The 22,005-nt window shown below is 34.0% G+C and overlaps 1 protein-coding gene and 1 long non-coding RNA gene across 2 annotated transcripts; one reads left to right on the forward strand and one right to left on the reverse strand.

The window, feature by feature from the left end:
* Positions 1-931: 931 nt before the first annotated feature.
* Positions 932-4,563, reverse strand: LOC127732319 (uncharacterized). The gene is made up of 3 exons (XR_007996179.1): positions 4,260-4,563; positions 2,201-2,321; positions 932-1,250 (listed from the first exon to the last, which is right to left on the reverse strand). It is a non-coding gene; the product is annotated as an uncharacterized LOC127732319 (long non-coding RNA).
* Positions 4,564-13,654: 9,091 nt separating this feature from the next.
* On the forward strand, positions 13,655-16,021 carry LOC127732314 (uncharacterized). The gene is made up of 4 exons (XM_052241378.1): positions 13,655-13,987; positions 14,226-14,384; positions 14,667-14,733; positions 14,914-16,021. Exons 1-4 carry the CDS (start codon positions 13,655-13,657, stop codon positions 15,036-15,038), a joined length of 684 nt encoding a protein of 227 aa, XP_052097338.1. The 3' UTR covers positions 15,039-16,021.
* The last annotated feature ends 5,984 nt before the right edge of the window (positions 16,022-22,005 follow it).

The following is a 22,005-nucleotide window of genomic DNA, read 5'->3' on the forward strand; positions in this document are numbered from 1 at the left end:
TTATGGGTGTGAAGTAAACCACCCGAGTCAGATTCAACACACTTGTTTAATGTGGACAAAAATGGAACATTTAGAAACTTATTTCGATATTGCTTATAAACAGATAGCGGAGAAGGACATGGTTAGGAAGATGTCCAATCAAGTGAAGCTCATGGATGTACCAGATGACTATAAAAATGACGTTTTATCTACATTAAAGGATTGGTGCATTCTACATAAACCAAGTACCAAAAATGTGTCACACTGGTGCAAACGATTGGTGTTGTTGGAAGAAAGATTCACAAACGAATTAAATTAATTTAAAACACACCGATCATTAACATTGGTTATCATTTGATGTGAAACACTCATCATGAACAGACGTATTTTTGAAAACTCAACCTTCCTGAAAGAACTTTACTATGATAGACCCCTAAGAAGAAAAGAATTGATTGAGGAGAGTTCCGATGATCAAATTCGAACCATTTCACACATTGCATATAAAATTTATCATGCAACACTTATGATTAGTATAGTACATAGACGAAAACTTCGAGAGTTTCGGAACACTATTAAGTTTTTAGCCAGTGGGAGAATTAGTGTAAGCAGGAAAAGACGAGTACTGTTAGTGTATCACAAATTAATACCACTCCTGATTAAGCCTCTGTTGCATTTACTAGACGAACAATGAGATGCTTGAACTGTTTCTAATGATATTTCAATAAAAGTTAGTTACTTGTATTTTGTTTTTTGTCTCTTTATTATATTTTCACAAAGTGCATATTGGTTAGGTATCTCAATTGAAGAAAGTGTCAGTAAAATTTAAATTCCTTCTCGCTTTCAAAACTTTACTTCAGTAGAGATACCAAACCAAGACTATCAGCCTTAAATACAAAGGGAACAGGTCTTACCTTTCATAGAATGAAAAAAAATCCAAGATGAACACACAAGATAGAATAAATGATTTAATATCAAACACATATAAAAACACACATGTAGGTCCCGAAAAAATATACAGAATATTAAAATCCAAAGGAATCACTAATGTTGGACGATCCAGGATAAAAAGACTATTACGAAGTCAAGACAGTTACACTTTAAGAAAGGAACTCCGTCATTCTTTTCGTCGTGCACGTGTAATTGTATCTGGAATTGATGATCAGTGGGACATGGACCTCGCTGATATGTCAAACATTGCAAGTGAAAACGGTCAGTTTCGATACCTATTAGTCGTCGTGGATATCTTTTCAAAGTATCTGTGGATTCAGGTTCTGAAAAATAAATCAGCAAAAGTTGTAGTCGAGGCAATGAAGAAAATTTTAGCTGGTAACAGAAAATGTAAAAAGATTCGAACTGATAAAGGAAAAGAATTTAACAACAACATAATGAAATCATATCTGAAAAATGAAGGTATACAATATTTCACCACACAGAATTCAGAAACAAAGGCTAACTACGCTGAAAGAGTTATCAAGACTGTGAAAAATATGATGTATCGATACTTCACAGAGAGGAGAAATCATAGGTACTTGGATGTACTTCAAGATATTGTTAAAGTATACAATTCTACTCCACATAGAAGCTTGAACAATATCCAACCAAAAGACGTCAGCAAAACAAACGAAGCAGATATATGGGCATATATGTATTTAAAACCAAAGAAAATAACATCAAAAAAGCCTCGATCATACCACTTTAAGGCTAATGACTTCGTTCGTATTTCTTACATTTCTATGCTATTTGACCGTTCATATGATGAACATTTCACAAGAGAAATTTTTAAAGTTAGCCAAAGATTTCGAATGCAGGCTATACCGGTTTATAGAATAAAGGAGTATGATGGAACTTCCATAAAAGGATTATTTTATGAATCAGAGATGGTTAAAGTGAACAAGGATGAAGATGTTATGTGGTATGTAGAAAAAAAAATTCGAAAACGTAAGAGAAATGGACGGGTTCAGTGGTTAGTTAAGTTTGAAGGGTGGCCAAATAAATATAATCAGTGGTTGAATGAAGAGGATATCACAGATCCAAATGACTCCTGAAGATGAGCATCTACATAACATTCAATAGTGAAAAATCTCTGAACTATTTTCCAAACAACAAAGCATATACTTTTTCTTCTCAACTGAATTCACCTGTGTTTTTGAATGGAAATTGGAGAGTTGCCTTAGTTGAAGCAGACATTTCAAGTAGCATATCTAAATCAGAATCCATTTACCTGTATTCTAATATTTGTGGTGAATCTATTGTCGATGGAGAACAAAAGCCACTTCTTCGAAGGTTAAGTGCAGCCTCTATGGGAAACTGGTCAAACATTTTCGAAGTTCCGCATTATGTTCCTGTAAAAATAAATGACCTCTATAATATTGATATCTATATAAATGATGGTGACAACAATCTAGCTTCATTTTTAGATATTCCTGCAACGGTAACACTACACTTCAAATCGTTTCCATTCTTTTAAAAATGAACAAGATGTATGTGCCAAATGTAGGAAGCTGGATTAATTATTATGAGAAGCTAGACAGAAAAGGTCATCACAATACTAACAAAGGTCAAAAACAAATCGGAGGTGGGTCTCTAACTGGAACCTCAAGGTCATCCATTACACCAATCGGCATACCAACCAAAACTCCTTCTGGTGAGAAAGTAAAAATTCAACTTGTCTCCCCCGTCCATCAAACGGATGAAATGGCCAAGGACATGGTTGAAAGAGAGAAAAAGACATTAAAAAGAAAGCCATCTAGTTATGATGCCAATTCTTCCAAAAGACGTCGAACGAACGAGACCTCCAAAAAGCCCAGTAAAACCACCAAAAAGTTGACTAAGCACAAAAAGTCAAGAAAGACAACCAAAGCATCAAACAAGAAGAGACATACGAAGAAAAAAACCAACAAGAAAAAACTGCAAAGCTCTGTGAAAACCTTCAAAGACATATTCAAGTAAATGGCTGCTTTATCGTTAGATGGGTTCCAAGAAGCTCAGCCAAGTGGTTTGGATCTGTTTTCATTACCACCAACACAGACAGCGATTGATTCAGTGTATTATGATGAGCATAGGTCAACAGCACAGCTAACTGGAACTGCGCCAGTAGAATTTAACATTGCAGCCCAAAATTCACTGGAGTATATAGATTTGAGAAAAACAAAATTATATGTAAAAGCGAGAATAAAACATATCAATGGAGACAGTCTAAAACCTACTGAGTATGTTGGTCCAGTTAACAATTTTCTACATTCTATGTTCTCACAGATTGATATAACATTACAAAATAAGTTGGTGACATCAACTACCACACATTATCCATACAAGGCAATGATACAAACTCTTTTATCTTTTGGATCTGAAGCAAAAAAATCTCAGCTGACTAGCCAGTTATGGAAAAAAGATCAACCAGGACATTTTGATGATAGTGATGTAGAAAATGGTGGCAATTCTTCCTTATTCGATCGCGCACAGTATTTTACTCAAAGTCAAGTGTGTGATTTAGAAGGTCCGTTATTTCATGATTTATGTAGTCTGGACAGATACATGCTGAATCAAGTAGCTATTAATGTTAAACTTTACCGTTCAAGACCTGAGTTTGCTTTGATGACAAGTGAAAAAGATCCAAATTTTCAAGTCATCATCGATGACATAGTGTTAAAAGTGTGCAAAATACGTTTAAACCCTGCTGTCATTATGGCACATGCGCAGAAACTACAAACAACAAATGCTAGATATCCCTATACCAGAACAGAAGTGCGCCTTATTTCTATACCTGCTGGGAGTCTTAGTTTCAATTACAATAATTTGTTCAACGGGCTCCGACCGACTCGTTGCGTTATAGCTTTTACAGAGTCCGCTAGTTCTAGTGGTTCATATACGTTATATCCATTCAACTTTCAACATTTCAACCTTAGTCAAATAACGCTCAAACTGAACCAAGTTCCTGTAGGTGGGAATATTATGCAGTTAAACTATGGAGCCACGAGTCGAACTATACTACCTGCTTTTAATAGTATGTTTGAAGTGACTAACAAGTGGATGAGAGACAGTGGAAATCAGTTGAGTAGAAATGATATAGTAGGAGGAAATGCTTTATATTGTTTTGAAATAGAACCAAATTTCAGCGACGAGGGACAGTACTTAAACTTAGTGAAACAAGGAACTTGTTCTCTAGAAGTCAATTTCAATGCACCACTGCCGAAAGCGTCCACGTGTGTTGTGTATGCAGAGTTTCCAGCTTATTTTGAAATAAATTTAGAAAGAAACATCATTTTAGAATGAATACTTACCAGCTCAAGTGTGCCATTGTTTCAGACGTTGACTTACAACGATCTGTTCTTGGTGTATTCTCATCTGATGAACTGTCTCAAGTTCACCTACTACCAGGAATGGGTGTGATAGCCAATACAGATGTCGCAGGCTTACCAGGAAGACATTGGGTAGCATTTTTCTGTAATAGAAAGAACAGTCTTGAAGTATTTGACTCTTTTGGGTATTCAGAAAAAGAACTCACTGTTTATTTTAACAAATTCATGCGGAATTATGCATACATACAATCAAACGAGAAAAGACTACAAGGTGATGACACAGTTGTGTGTGGACAATATTGTTTGTTTTATTTAATGTGTCGTGTGAGAGGATTTACCATGCAACAGATAACAGATGTGTTTTCAGAAGACTATCAATTGAATGACAATTTTGTGTACAGTTTTATAGACAATCGGTTTCATTGCTGTGTGAACAATGTGTGTAATGTTGTGAATCAATCTTGTATCAAAATAAAAAATTAATGCTTATATGTTATTGTTGGTGTTGTTGTTGCCTCTCTTTTTTTTTACATATAAAACAGTTTGTCTCTCAGCTATTTTTATTATTTCACTTGAACAGTATGGTTGACTGGTGGGAGAAGGAAAGTTTGCTCAAATTTCAGAGTCCAACATCAATATTCATTGTTGGTCCGTCAAATTCAGGAAAAACAATGTATACCAAAAACCTTCTTGAAAATGCAGATGGTATGTTTCAAGTACCACCGTCGAAGATATTTTACTGTTACAGTATTTGGCAGTCAGTTTTCGATGAAATGAAATCAGCAATACCAAACATTGAATTTTTTCAAGGTTTCCCCCATATGGATGTTTTATCAGAATGGGGGACTTTACAAGGGCATAAGGTTCTTGTTTTAGATGACCTGATGGTGGAATCTGCAGATAGTAAAGAACTGGTTCATCTCTTAACTGTAGGAATTCACCATAATTCAATCACTTTGATTCAGATTCTACATAACTTGTATTGTAAAGGTAAAGCCATGAGAACAGCCTCCCTCAATTGCCATTACTTTGTTTTATTTCGGAATTATAGAGATCAGTTACAAATTCAAACTCTTGGTAGGCAGATTTTTCCCGGACAGTCTAAATACTTTTTAGATGCATACAAGAAGGCGACATCTGTAGCCTATCGCCCATTAATTATTGATTTAAATCCACATACAGACAAAACATATCAGTTGACAACAGATCGTGGAGTTGGACAGACACCTATCGTATATCACTCTGCAGAATGAAGGACTATTTAGCACATTTTCTTTTGAATGCTACTGCAAAACAAATTTCTCAAGCGATTAAATCACTAAGCAAGGAACAGTTGGAATGGTTGGTTGAAATAATATACAATGTGATGCAAGGAGTTTGCCCCATTTCAAGTGTTGATAAAACTTTGCTGACCAAGAAAAAGAAGCTCATACGTAAAATTGTTTCCAAAGGAGCAGCATATAAACAGAGAAAATTATATTTATTAAAAATAAGAGGACTGCTTCCTAGTTTCCTAAAGACATATCTCCGTTATGTCTCGCGAACTGATTCTGATTCCTAAACTGAGGTATGAACAATTAAAAAATCCAGAGACATTGCCGGAAAAAAGAGAAAATCGAGATCAAGATCAGCCGAAAGATAAACCAGAAAATATCGATGACTTGGAAAGTAAACAGTTAGTAGAGGACTTTCAACCTGAAAAATTGAAGAAGTCAAACAAAAAGAGAAAAATTACACAACACGAGGAAAGTAAACCATATATCGCTATGTCCCTTAAAACAATGCTGCAAGAGAAAAGTAAACAAAAACCAAAGATGAAATGGTTATCGTTTCGAATTTAGATGTCATGTGACATCGTCACGTGTATTTAAATTGAGGAAATTAGGTAGCTGTTATCATTTTGTGTAAAGTGAAAAGCATGGCTCACCGCGGTGTTCATACCAATGATTTACATTTTAACGAATCTGATGATGGTATGTTGGTGAAGGCAGCCATAGAGGTTGAGAATAAACTCAAACGTAAGAAATCATGTGCTGAAAATGTTGATGTCAAAAGACCAAAGTTAAATTGTGATATTTGTGATAAAACTTTCAAATACAACAGAAATTTGAACAGACATATGAATTCACATTTTAACAGAATTCAGTGTTTAGCGTGTGGGAAATCGTTTACGCAAAAACATAATTTAGTCAAACATGGTAATAAGTGTTCTGGACAGCGCACAATAAACAAACGAGATAAACAATTATCTAAGCAACTTACATGTAGACACTGTGATGTCTCCTTTGATGATGTTGATTCTTTATTCACCCATGTTGCCAACCATCATCCGTTAAACCAAACAGGAGGTAGAATGCCTAAAACGGAGGAGCCAGTTGTCAGTCAGATAAAACGTAAACGGTTTCGTTTTAAGAAAAGCGCCATTAACAAATCAGTGAATCGTGTAGACCTTATGCCTATTGGTGATGAAAAATATGATTTATTACGTTTTTTGGCTAATACGAAAACTGATGTTGAAGAAATAATAGTATCTCAGCAAAAGAAACAAAAAAATGTCAAATGGTATGTAAATGCTCGAGTGAAGATGGTTCGAGATATTGATGATGGACAACAAGAAAAGGCACACCCACATTTCCGCAGCAAAAGTTACATATCTCTTCAGAATGAGAGTAATGATCATAATTTAAATGAAGCTTTCCAAACGATTAACAGAGTAATGGAAGAATTTATCAACAAGGGATCTAACTGGATATTGAATAAAGTTATATGCCTCGAAGTACATACTTTACCATACTCACCCATAGCTGGTTCAAATTATATGGAATTACCATACAAAATTAAGGCCACTGGTGGAATTATCAACATTAGAAATGATGACCAAAAGTGTTTCCTATGGTCTGTACTGGCAGCCCTACATCCGATGGAATATAATCCATATCGGAAGTCACATTATACGGCACACGAAAATGAATTGAACATGAACGATATTGAATATCCTGTGTCTTTAACAAAAATGGAGAAATTTGAGAAACAAAACAATATTTCAATCAATGTTTTTGGCTTTGAAAACGAAGAAGTGTTCCCACTATATTTAACAAAGTTAGAAAATGTAGATAGGGAGATCGATTTATTGTATTTATCACAGAACGGGGAAACTCACTACTGTTGGATCAAAAATTTAGATCGTTTCCTTGGATCAATGACTAAATTTCACACCAAACGGTTTTACTGTAGAAGATGTCTTCACGGATTCATAAGACAAGACTTATTAAATGAACACAGACTATATTGTAATAAGTTTGATTTTCAAAAAGTGACTTATCCAAAAGAAGGAGAAGCCATTTTAGAATTTAGAGACTTTCATAAACAAATGCGTGTTCCTTTTGTCATCTATGCAGACTTTGAATGCTTTGCAAAAAAGATGGATACTTGTCAACCAGACCCAAATCAATCGTCAACAACACATAAAACAAAATTTGTTCCATGTGGTTACTCCTACGTTGTGGTCAGTTCAAATGATAGATATTCCAAGCCAGCCGTTGTATACAGAGGAGAGAACGCAGTCGAACACTTTTTTGAAAATATATTTACAGAGGAAGAATACATAGATGATATATTGAGGAACATTTATGAGGAGTTAATTATGAGTGTGGAAACCGAAACGCAATTTCAAAATGCTACAAACTGTTATGTATGCAATCAACCATTTTCAGGCAAAATAATCAAAGTTCGTGACCACGACCATTTAGGTATAAACGAAGATAACGAATCACCAAAGTATAGCAATTACAGAGGGGCAGCCTGTCAGAGATGCAACTTGATGTTGAAAAATCCAAATTTCATTCCGGTCTATTTTCATAATTTGCGGAACTTTGATGCACACCTTTTGCTGTCGGAAGCTGGTAAATTCAAGGACAAAAAATTAACATGTATACCAAACAATATGGAGAAATATGTGTCCTTTTCTGTTGGACAACTGAGGTTTTTAGACACATACCAGTGCATGAGTAGCTCTTTGGAGACGTTAATTGCTAATTTAGCGGCAGACGGTTTTAAAAATTTCAAACAATTTCGAAAAGCTTTCCCCAATGACGAACACGCTAAACTTTTGCTACAGAAAAACGAATACTGTTATGATTATGTGAATTGTTCTGAAAGATTTGAAGAGACAGCTCTCCCTTCAAAAGCAGCTTTTTATAATTCCTTAACCAAAGAAGCTATTTCTGATGAAAAGTATGAACACGCTCAAAAGGTCTGGAACACGTTCAATATGAAAACCTTAGGGGATTTTCACAATTTGTATGTATTAACAGATACGCTACTCTTAGCAGATGTTTTCGAACGATTCCGTGACATGACTCTTAAATATTACAAGTTGGATGCTAGTCACTTTTTCACGAGTCCAGGTTTAGCATGGCAAGCAGCATTGAAAATGAGCGGTGTCTGCCTGGATTTAATAACTGATCCCCTCATGTACAACATGATAGAGCTTGGAACACGAGGTGGGGTCAGTATGGTTACCAAAAAATACAGTCGAGCTAATCATCAATATGTTGACGACTTTAATGAATCAGATGTGAAAAAACACATCATGTATCTAGATGCTAACAATTTGTACGGTTGGGCAATGTCTCAACCATTGCCTTCTGGTTTTTTCCATTTTTTAAATGAAGATGAAATTAGTCATTTTGAGTTACAGAAAGTCGAGTCAGACGCAAAAGAAGGCTACATTTTAGAAGTAGACATAGAATATCCTGAACATCTCCACAACAAACATAACGATTATCCTCTGGCACCCGAACATCTACTCATTGAAGACAAAGATCTATCGAAATACAGTACTGATTTATGGGGAAAGTTAAATTCTGTGAAGAATGCAAATGGTGTGGAAAAAGTGAAACCTAGGATTAAAACCCGAAAATTAATTCCAACTCTGAAGAAAAAGACAAACTATGTGGTGCATTATCAAAATTTACAACTTTATACAGAACTTGGAATGAAAATAACTAAAATACATAGAGTATTAGGATTTCAACAAAAGGCATGGCTTAAAACCTACATAGAATTCAACACCAACATGAGAAAACAGGCAAACAACGACTTTGAGAAGGACTTTTTCAAACTGATGTGTAATAGGTATGTTTCTCGTTTTTTTTTTTTTTTATATAGATTAGACCGTTGGTTTTCTCGTTTGAATGGTTTTACACTTTTGGGGCTCTTTATAGCTTGTTGTTCGGTGTGAGCCAAGGCTCCGTGTTGAAGGCCGTACATTAGCCTATTATGGTTTACTTTTTTTTTTAAATTGTTATTTGAATGGAGAGTTGTCTCATTGGCACTCACACCACATCTTCCTATATCTATGTTATTTTTAAATGTGTAAGATTTTAAAGTGTTGTCAAGATCTCGAGTTTGCTTGTTGTCTCATTGTCGCATTACCCACATTGATTTAATTATGTTTTGTGGTTTTTGTGTCAGCTTCTAGTACTTATCTAAAAGTATTCCTACTTTTTCAGTGTTTTTGGTAAATGTATGGAAAATTTGCGTGCTAGGATGAATCTAAGACTAATCAATTCAGCCTCGGAAGAAAAACTAAAAAAGTTAGTAGCTCAGCCGTCGTTTCTATGCTGCCAAATTTTCAATGAAGACCTCGTTGGAGTACACAACCAACAGATCAACCTAACTCTCAATAAACCCATCTATGCCGGACAAGCTATTTTAGACCTTTCAAAGAGACTGATGTATGAATTCCATTACAAGGTGATGAAGCCTCAGTACGGTGACAAGATCAACTTGCTGTTTACAGATACAGGTATGATATTTTTTTGTTTGTTTGTTTGTTAAAATAAAAGCCATTGTTTCTTTAAATTTCTAATATTTCTCATTGTTTTCTCCTTTGTATAAGTAGAATAAAGGAAGAGATTCCTCTTTGGTATTGTGCTAACATTTCTGAATTCATTTTAGATTCGTTGTGTTATGAGATTCTGACTGATGATGTATATGAAGACATGAAACCTATCAAAGACCTATTCGATACCTCCAACTACGGCTCATTCAACAAAACGAAACATCTCTTTTCCAGCAAATATAAGAAAGTCGTTGGGAAATTTAAAGATGAGCTTGGTGGTGAGTTCTTTCAAACAAACATTTTATTTTTCTCTCTCTAAAGTTTAACATAAATTTTCTTTCAAATTTTCCTTTTTCTTGTGAATTTTCTGTAAAATTTTCCTTTTTCTTTTGAATTTTCTGTAAAATTTTCCTTTTTCTTTTGAATTTTCTGTAAAATTTTCCTTTTTCTTTAGAATTTTCTGTAAAATTTTCCTTTTTCTTTAGAATTTTCTGTTAAATTTTCCTTTTTCTTTAGAATTTTCTGTTAAATTTTCCTTTTTCTTGTGAAATTTATGTTAAATTTTCCTTTTTCATGTGAATTTTCTGTTAAATTATTATTAAATATTGTCTTTCTCATGTGCCTCAAAAAATCTTTTCAGGTGTTCCTTTAAAAGAATTCGTTGGCTTGAGACCTAAAATGTACAGCCTTTTGTATAACCAGACCTCTACAGAAGGTATCACATGCGAAAAGGAAAAAAAAGTGGCGAAAGGCATTTCAAAAACTGAAATAAAACAGACTCTCCGACATGAAATGTATAAGACATGTTTGAATGAAGAAACTACGACCACCAATTCAATGACGTGCATTAGAAGTAAAAATCATGAACTTTTCATGGATACCGTTGTGAAAAAAGGACTGTGTAGTTTTGATGATAAACGTTACTGGAAGAACCCAATTGAAAGCTATGCCTATGGACATTATAAGATAGACACATATTAGTGATAGTATTTATTAAATATTTAAAAAAAAAACTAACCGTGTCAGTCTGTTTGCATATATGTCCGTAATGAAATTTATAAATGTTATTCCTATAAACACCACATTGAATGAAAGTCACACCACATTGAGCATCATCACATCGATTGGAAAAAGGCTCCCATTTCCTCCTCAGAGAGATCATATAAATTGTTTTGCACAGGGGAAATCTGTTCATATTTTGTATTCTTCCCAGACCACTGTGGGTTTAATTCTTCACGTATCGGTCTCTTTGCGGCCATCCTCACCGGAATCATATTTCCTTTGCTCCACATCGGGTCTGTTATAGTTTGAAGTGGAGTGGTAGTTGACGTCTCGTTTTCATATATTATTGTTAGAGGTGCCTGCAATAATAAAAATGAAATATTTAAATAAATAAACCAGAGAGAAATGAAATACTTTCAGTGTTGCTTATCTTTTTTTTTTTAAGGACAAAAGGTTGTTTGCAAGTTCAATTCTATACTTAAAAAACAAGTATTGCTTTGTTCGCATTTAAGTGTATCAAGTTAAGAATACATGGTGATTCTTGAGAAGAACAAAAAAAAACCCACCCTCTATTGCAAGACTTACCTATTGTATGTATTGTTAACTTGTTCTCACCCTGAGCATGTATGAAATATTTGCCACTGGACGTTAACCAACCAACAATCAATCATGATTCTTGAACATATTTAAACTCTACATTAATAAATGTATACTTACGGAAGGTGTTGGTGGTGGTTGCTTAACGTCCAGTGGCAAATATTTCATACATGTTCAGGGTGAGAACAAGTTCAGAATACATGGTGATTCTTGAGAAGAAGAAAAAAAAACCCACCCTCTATTGCAAGACTTACCTATTGTATGTATTGTTAACTTGTTCTCACCCTGAACATGTATGAAATATTTGCCACTGGACGTTAAGCAACCAACAATCAATCATGATTCTTGAACATATTTAAACTCTACATTAATAAATGTATACTTACGGAAGGTGTTGGTGGTGGTGGCGGTGCATAAACCGGCGCTACATTTTCTTTAAGTACAACCTGCTCCTGTGGCTGGGAGAGCGGCTAAAACATGAAAAATAAAATAAAACTCAAACTCAAATGTTATGAAGAAAGTTTTATACTTGCGAGAGGTGTTGGTGGTGTGCATATTGTTTTTCGTTCATTATTTTGTACATAAATTAGGTTGTTATCTTTTTTCTCCCCTCGGATGTTTGTTTTACATTCATCATTTTGAAGCTATTTATAGCTGACTATGAGGTATGGGTTTTGCTTATTGTTGATGGTCGCAAGGTGACCAAAAGTTGACAATTTCTGTATCATTTGGTCTCTTGTGAAGAGTTATCTTATTAACAATCATACCACATCTTCGTTTTATGTTATTCAATTGTTGCATTAAATTAGTTAAAATAAAAGGCAAATGTGAACACCGATATCTCCCCTAACAAAAGCGAGGTAGATAGATAAACAGAAAGATAAACGGTAATAGACAATACTTAAAACCTTCCTGTTGTTTACGGTAAGCGCATACAAACAGAGAAAAAAAAACACCTCAAAGGGTATAATCTTTAATTTTCCTCGGTTTTTAAAGAAAACTCCTACATGTGAACCTCGTGTAAAAACAAAAAGAAAGAAAATAGTCTTACCTGTGGAAAGTATGCAGTTAGGGACTCTAGGTGCCCCCTCAGTGTAAACAGATCATCCAGCTCGTCTAGCCCTAAATTCAGCTTCATTGATCCATTTGACGCAGCCAAGTCTAAATAAAAGAGTCCTCTAGCGGACTTTTTATAGGTAAGCACTTTCCCTCTCCCGAATTGAGTTTTGTATTCCGTTCTACCAGTGGAAGTAATAATTTGACTAAATTGAACATTTTCGGCTGCCATTATAACACTTAATCGTAAATAGATTTCTAGACAAAGGTTAGAAGTACTGACTTGTAAACGAAAAATACGCACTACTATATTTATTTCATTTTTCTAGCTAATATTATCTAAACCAATAATATTACACTTTGAAGTATGGGGTGGGACTAATGGAGGGATAATCACCCCATTCTTAGGTTTCGCATAACAACTCTATACCAAATTGTTTATGTGGTGCGCAAACAAAAATGCGCTTAACAACAAAACAACGTGTTGATGAATCTCTAGAAACTATACTGTGATAATATTTCATCTGCTTTATTTTTGGGTTTCTTAACTTAAAATCTTTATCTAAAGCAGCTACATTGTAAAAAAAAACCCAAAACGTTCGATTTTTTTTTCTGAAATTTTTTTTTGAGTGCCATTGTCTCGTACCTAATATTTTCTTATTATATGTTTCCGTTCCCCCCTTTTTTTTTCGAGTTATGCTATTGTTGAAGATCATATAGCAACATCTCAATTCTTTCATATTTATTCTTTTTCGTATTGTTCTTTTTTTTTTTTTGTTGACACAATCATAATCTCCCGCCTTTTTATTTTTAATTAAACTGTTGATTATGTGCACATGCGCAAACGATTCACAGAGAAAAAACTGAAAAATCAAAAATGGTGCCCGCTAAGTGTTTGTTGTTGTTGAGTATTGTTGTATGTAATGGCCAAGTGCATGACCTTAATATAAGGAAATGCAGAAGTGTGGTTGATGAAAGCTACGAGGTAGTGGAGCTGCAGTGCCTGTATGAGGGGGAAGGCAGCTACATTTTCAATGGGCCGACTTCAGTGAAGAAGATTACCCTGGACAGACTGGCGGGTTCCAGTACATTAATGACTTTTGGCCAGCAGTTAGAAAAAGTAGCCATCAAAACATGCACCATAGACAATTGTTGCCAGGCCATTTCAGCAACCCCTAGCACGGAAGTGCAGATTGCGGATAAAGTTTGTGTAAGATGCTATTACGTAACTTGTTTTCAACATCCGCCATTTTTATTGTTTACAAAAAATTGACACCTACTTTATGAAAGACAAATTCCCTTTATTTTCTTTTGAAAGTATAACAATATAAGAAAAGAAATATTTGTTAGCATAATTTTAATTGTATTTCTATTAAACAGATTTGTGTTAAAAACTATAAATATTAAATTTGATAACTGTCTATAAATATTATTGTTTTTGTTTACAGTCACTGGAAGACCTTGTTTCCTCTACTGGTGTGGTTGAGACCTCTCCTCATACGGAGGGGGGTTCTCCTGACTCCTCAACAGAATGGTCTCAAAGCGCTCCAACATCAGCAGTGTACGAGCACAGCCAAATGTCCAGCACTCTCCCTGACCATCAACAGGTGGGTTTTCACCTATAGGGCAAAGAGAATCCCTACTTAACATAACCATTGCATTGTGGTGATGTATTCTAAAAAACATGAAAACACTGCTGTTAAAATTAACGTAAACAATTTTGAAAGTACTTATTTTCACTATTTTAGACATTTATACTTATAAATTTCTCATGCTTTAAATTCAGCTAAAGCTAAATGTGTATTGATTGTAACATGTAGTAGGGTGTGGATTAGGTTATGTTATTTTATTTGTGTACATGTAGTTTATTATTTAATTTTTTATTTTAGACTACTACAGAAAATGAGACGAACTCAACAACACCGTGGATAGTAGCAACCGTCACCACTTTAACAGGTAGCTTAAAAGTTTATATAATTTTTCTTGGAGTAATTTTGTTTCTTTTAATTGTCTTAATTTTGGTGTTCTTATTAAAAAAGTATTACTATCAATCAGACTACATTCCAGTTAAGAACGATGATTCTTTATATGTTGAAATGGATACCATAACTAGTTAAATTATTTCTTTTCTTGTAGTACTTCTGGTGATAGCTCTCATTTGTTTGGGGAAGAAATGTTTGAGGAATAGTAGGGGAGGGTTAATTGAGCATTGTCTTCCTCTACAGGAGATTCCTACTGCCCCTAAATATAAGGACTATTAGGATAAAAGAAATAATTATTAATTTAAATTGTAATTTCAATATCACTGCTTTTAACTCTTTTTTTTCAATATCACTGCTTTTAACTCTTTTTTTTTTTTACTTACAGTGATATTCTTTCTAATAGGTGGATTTATTGTTTGGAGGAAAAGACATTCTCAAAATATTTCAAACTCTGAAGATGAACTCTATAATAAAGCCTGGTACAATTTAAGTAGTGACAATTTATAAAATTTGTATTTTTTTTTTTATTTTCTTCTTGTAGAGCAATTTCAAGTTCTAATCTTTACCATGATTAGTGTATTAGTGGTTTTAAACCGTATCCATAGACTTTTGTTAAATGCAATACCAGCTATTAGAAACTTCATCCCCCTGTAAGACAGCTTATTAACCCTCCTCAACATCAACCACCACAACAAGCAGCAGTCCAACCTATACCACCTGCAGTACACCAGGAAGTCATCCTACCCTTACCAGCACCTCCACTCATTTTAAGAAGAAGCACCAGACAGTCCATACCACCCAACAGGCTTAATTTGTGATTAATTTGTGTATTATGTTTTTTTTTTGTTTGTTTTCAAACCAAACTTCTATATAATTTGTGTAATTAAGATGTACCTAACACTACAGGGGGATAACTCTGTAAAATCAGCTAAATGTTAATTATGATATGTATTTAAGGGCATTGTAATAAGCTTCTCAATGGTTGAAATTAGTGTTTGTTAAACTGTTATATACCCAGTGTAATTTTTATAAAGAAATGGTTGCTTCAAATATTTTGAAATTTTTATCAAAGGTTCAAAATAAATACTTTGTTAAAATTTTATGAAAACTCAACAAACCAAATTTATTTTAGGTAAGGTGTTGGATACCACCTTAATTATAAAACTATGAATAATACCATTGTAAGACTAGCTTTATGAATCATATTGCTTCATTAAGTAACTTCATATACAAAAATGTTTAAAGTATTTCTTACCTGTCCTTTAAGATATCTAATCCTATCTGCAGCATGTCTCGGCTTTGCACACTATTAGCTGTATTGCACTGCTGCATCAGTTCTCCCAAAAATGTCTCGCTCATTCGTATGAGACATCCTATCCTAGTTTCCCTGCTTTCATGCAACAAAGCATGATATAGTGCAGAAACATTAAATTGCATGCTACTGAATGTGTTGATGGGTTGCTGACAATACCAATTCTTTATTTCTTCAAACAACTCAGGTTGTATTGAACACTTATAACATGGGAAAAAATGACTCCCCACTACTGGTATATGTTGAGATACAAAATTAGTCAATTGAGAAAGAAAGTTACTGATTGAAGCACGATGATCCATCATAAAGTTTTCTAAATAGAATGAAAGTATAACATTTTTCCTAAATATTAAAGGACTTATTCTTCTCTCTTGGTTATGATAAGATTCATTAAATAAAGTTGGGTTGATAAATTTAATTCATTTAGACTTAACTGAGATGCCATTTTAGGATTAATTTATATATGACTAAGCATCCATTGTGATAACAAAGGAGACATTAGCATTTCTATGCTATATTATCTTAAGAAGTTTATTGAGGGGGGCTTTTTTTTTATTATTGAAGGTTTTAACAAAGGAGAGTGATAATTTTCCATACATAAGAAAGACTCAACATCCTGTGTTTGACATGATTATAAATTATGGATAAATTGATACATTTTTCGCTTAATTTCTCTCTTTAAATTTATTTTTATGATGAAAATAGGGAATAAGTCAGATTTTTGAAATGATGTTACTTTAAAGGGTGTTGTTTATATTATACATATCTAGAAGTTTTGTATATATGTTTACACAAGTCTGTTTTGTTATGTTAAGAAGAAGTTTAACTCAAATTAGAAATAATATATGTTTATCTGTCTGATGTTCTCCATTAACAGTTAATTAGTTTTGAAACTTGATTGCAATTAAGACAATTTCCTATACTCTACATTTAAAGATTGTTATACATGTTTATCTATCAACAGTTATTTAGCTTGAGGCTTGATTGTAATTAAAAATATTTAGTAATTATACAGTATGATAACTTCTAAAGGAAGAAAATCAAAATATTTATGAAGCTTTACATCAGAGGAATTATCTGATATGATCTATCAGATTAAAAGATAACGTTTATTTGGTCTTAAAAATAATGTAAAAATATCAAAAATGCTATAGAGGTTGATGGGGAACATTAGACAGACCTTAGTAGTATATGAAATGTTTATACTGTAATATAAAACATGTATCTTGTGTACAATTTGGAGTTTAGTATGGCGTTCATTATCACTGAACTAGTATATATATTTGTTTAGGGGCCAGCTGAAGGACGCCTCCGGGTGCGGGAATTTCTCGCTGCATTGAAGACCTGTTGGTGACCTTCTGCTGTTGTCTGTTCTATGGTCGGGTTGTTGTCTCTTTGACACATTCCCCATTTCCATTCTCAATTTTATATAGTCTTTGTTTTTCTTGTTATTAAGCAATATAGTTGTGATAATTTATTAAATGTTAATTGTTTTAAAGTTGGTGCTAAATAATTGTGATAATCATTAAAGTTCATATTTCAAATCATGATAGTTGTACTCCTGATAACATGCTGTTATATATATTTAATATATTCATTTACAATGATAGTTTAAGAGAGGAAAATATACTCTATAAAGACAAGTTTTATAAAAAAAAAAAGTAGTGCTTATACTATAGTTTTGGTGCTAACTGTTTTATGGTGCTATGCATTCCGCCAGATTCCCCTATAAAGACAAGTTTTATAAAGAGAGTAGTACACTACATTTTTACTAAAGTTTTGGTGCTGTGTATTCTTACATTGAAAAAATAAGCATTTACGGTTGTTAATCAAACCATGATACCTGTATATATTTTATCTATATTTTGTTACTTTAGTGCAACATTCCATCTTTTAATTTTTGCTTCATGCGTGTTTTCATTTTAAACGTGGAAACCATGTGGGTTATATTTTTATTTTATAACATAATTTATCTTCTATCACATTCCATCAAGTTACTTTTTATATTGTAGTCATTTTTAAAAACTAGAATCATCTAGTTAATCATATTACTATATGTAATCTTTTACATGTCTCTTTTTAGAAATCCATTCTTGTTAAAAAAAAAAAACATTTGTTTTAGAAGCTTTATTAAATTTTATATATATTAGAAACAAACTCAGGGTTGTATGCTCAAATATCGGTTTTAATACAAGTTTTTATATACTATACATAGTATTGTAATATTTATTTTTTATGCTAAAAATACTCAATCAGTTTTTGCAATAATGGTGATCTACACAAAATGTGATGTATACATAATGTATATAAGTTTTTGATAATAAAAATAATTTATTTTCTTCAATCTTTGTTTTATCTCTTCTCAAGTTTCTGTAGTTTGTGTGTTGTGGAAAGAAAATGAATGCCACCCCTTACCAACAACCATCTCTCTCACATATTGACTAACTCCAAGCAAATAACAATTTAGACAAGCAAAAAACAACACAAAATTCTACAACGTGGACAACATGGACGTCATCTCAAACGTACCCTGGTTACCAACCAATGTTGCTCTACCTTGAAAAAGTCAGCAACGTGGAAACAAAAATGGACGACAAACATACCCCTGGTTACCGACCAATGTTGCTCTACCTTGCAACGTGGAAACAAAATGGACGACAAACATAACCTGGTTACCAACCAATGTTGCTCTACCTTGGTCAAAAGTATCACACGTGGACACAAACATTCCACCATCACTAGCACAATATTTACATAAGCTGCTCTACCTGCTCTACTGTTTTCTTATCCCTATTCTACTACTACTCAGAGTTGCTGAGAGTTACTATATATTTGTTAGTATCATCAACTTACTATAAGCCTCAAGTCATATATAAGCTATTATGGATCTTAGCTACTCATGTTTTTGACTTTTGTCAGAATGATTGAATGATTGACGGTTGCTTAACGTCCAGTGTTATTTCAATTTTTGTTCAATCACTTTAATAATTTCAAATGCAAATTTTCATTTTTCTCAATCAAATATATAGTTTTCAAGTTTAAATCAACAGATGTTAGTCAGTGAACTGAATATACGATAATGATTATGTATTACAGTGATGCTAATCAGGTAAAATCATATGTATTGGTTATTTAAATATAAGTATGTAAAACTATTGTCAGTTTAAACTCATTTGATTTTTTCCCTGGTCAAGTGAGGCTGTATAAATACAGGGGTCCCCAAGTATGCGACCTGGGCTACTTAGGTATCAGGAAATTGAATAAAAATATTTGTTATCGTTAAAACTAAACAAAAAAAGTCCAGTGTCAAATATTTCATGCATATTCAGGGCGAAAACAAATTAACAATAAATACAATAGGTCGGTTCTGTAATAGAGGCGTCCGGGATTAAGTTCGGAGAAGACTTTTTGTCAGATATTCGGAATCCTAGAGTATTCTCTATGAAGTAACAATATCAATTTTGACCGCTAACCTCTAATTTTCTTTTCATTATTTTCATTATAAGTGTATAAACTAAGCTCTGTCGTTATCTAATTCTGAATTAATTATTTCGAATCAAGAACCAAAATAAATCAGCAACTCTCTTGATGACTACTCGGCAGTCTTGCGAAGCATTTGTTACTTTTACTGAAAGAAAGTATTTTGTTTTTATTGTGATGGATTACGTTTTAATTTTTAATTTATTATCGCCAAACTATGGAGTTATGGCAAATGTGTAATAGGACTAAATTCACATTTACTTCAGTCTACTAGCAACTACAAGAATATTTGCTTGAAAACTAGCAACGACAAAATCTTCAGTACTAGCAATGACAAAATTATTTACTTAAGTACTAACAACGACAAACTATTTTTATTTACCTATTTGACATTTATGAAATTTTCATCTACTAGTTTGTATTGTTTTATATGCTTGTCTAGGAGAATATTGTTCTACACCTATGATTTTATATTGGTTTGATTCTGTTGCTTATAGTAGTGATACATCGTAATTATATAACTGTGGTATGTTCTGCGCTTGCCACTAGGACGTGTGTTGTCGTCTGGTTCCTGATCAGCTTTGAGTGTATTTTTTGCCGCCACGTCCGGTCTGAATGGGGACGTTAAATCCGATGCCTCGTGTAGAGAGTGCCACGCTCTCTACACGTTAAGAACCCTTGCATCAACTCTTTGAGGGGTCCGTACGTGGCCTGTTGCAAGGCAAAATTTCGGTCCCTATCCAATATACCCTCATTTTCCAGTGGCAGTCCAAATCTTCCCGACCTTCATCCCGGATGCCCTCTATTACAAGACCTATCTATTGTATTTATTGTTAACTTGTTCTCGTCCTGAACATGCATGACATATTTGCCACTGGACGTTAAGCAACAAACAAACAATATTCTGATTACCACATTGATGCAATTTAGTATTCTGTTCAAGTGGAGGACAAAAAAAAATTGCAGAATCCAGAATCCATACCTTATAGTGTTAAATGTTGAACAAAACATTTGATTGATAGCGTTGAAATCTAAATAAAATGTTTTTCTGATTCAAACATAAAACAATACCCACCCCCCTTGAATTTAAATGGTTGGTCCCTAAATACAACAATATTTCCACAGTCAGCGATTATGATGGCAATGGATTAAGCTTGCACACAATATAAATTCGTCTGTTTAGTTTCTGTTTTTCAGCAGAGAGTTCTGCGCATGTGTCGATTTCCGGACATCCGATTTATGCATGACAAAAACCAGGAACCAGCACCACACTCCCTTTTCTATACATTTGTATTGACGGGAATACTTTGATGGACCTCCATCCGATTCGGTAAACCAAAAACAGTCTCATTCAATACTTTTTTCGAATATAAAACATTTCGGAATTAAAAAAATGCAGTTAGTAAAATGTTAATCGTAGATAAACAGTTGCTGCTTCCAAGGAAGCTATTACACCAACAGTGGTGAAGTTGAAATAATCCCATCGAGAGTATTATGGATGCGATAACGAGTTGGTTAACCGTTATGAAATATCCATTTCGCAAATGGTAACGGATATGTTCCTAATGTCGTAACTACAATCCCGTCCTCTTTTCCCCAATGTGGCCTACCGAATTAGACTTATGGGTGATGGATTCATAAGTGATACTCCCCAGGGAAGATTCATATAAAAAATTGCTCACACAAGAGGAATCTTTCTCGGAGTCAAAAGAATCTCTCTTGCGTTTTCTGCCTCTATTGTCGCAGCAGAAGTGTTTTACATGCGCCTTCGGAGAAACCCCGAAATGTTAAATATGCACGTCCCCAAGGGTGACTGGGGAATAGAAATATGGTCACTACAGGTCTTCTTCCGACCGGCAGTAAAACCCTTGCCAAAGTGGGGCGTCTGTTTGGCTGTGCGGGATGTATCAAGTACGCAGCCACGTCCGGTCAGAATGGGGACGTTGAATCCGATGCCTCGTGTAGAGAGAGTGTCACGCTCTCTGCACGTTAAGAACCCTTGCACTATTTGAGGGGTCCGTAGGTGACCTGTTGCAAGGCTAAATTGCTGTCCCTATCCAATATACCCTCATTTCCCGTGGCAGTCTAAATTTCTCCGACCTTAATCCCGGAAGCCCCTATTACAGAACCTACCTATTGTTTTTATTGTTAACTTGTTCTCGTCCTAAATATGCATGAAATATCTGCCACTGGACATTAAGCAACCAACAATCAATCAAGTAATTGTATTCTGATTTGACGATTTCTCTGCCAAGCTATATTTCGTCTGGGTTTTGCACATTTTACATACCACATGGCAATCTATTAAAGGCACAAATTGTTCAAATCTAATGGTCTAGCTCTATAGTAATCATTTATATTGTTGTAAAATATTTCAGTACTATTATCAGGCAACTTTTCACGTTCTGCTTTAGGTTTTAATACTCTGTATCTAAACTTGGGGGATTTGTCTGA

Source organism: Mytilus californianus, unplaced genomic scaffold (genome assembly GCF_021869535.1).
Source record: "Mytilus californianus isolate M0D057914Y unplaced genomic scaffold, xbMytCali1.0.p SCAF_23, whole genome shotgun sequence".
NCBI classification, from domain to species: Eukaryota; Metazoa; Mollusca; class Bivalvia; order Mytilida; family Mytilidae; genus Mytilus; species Mytilus californianus.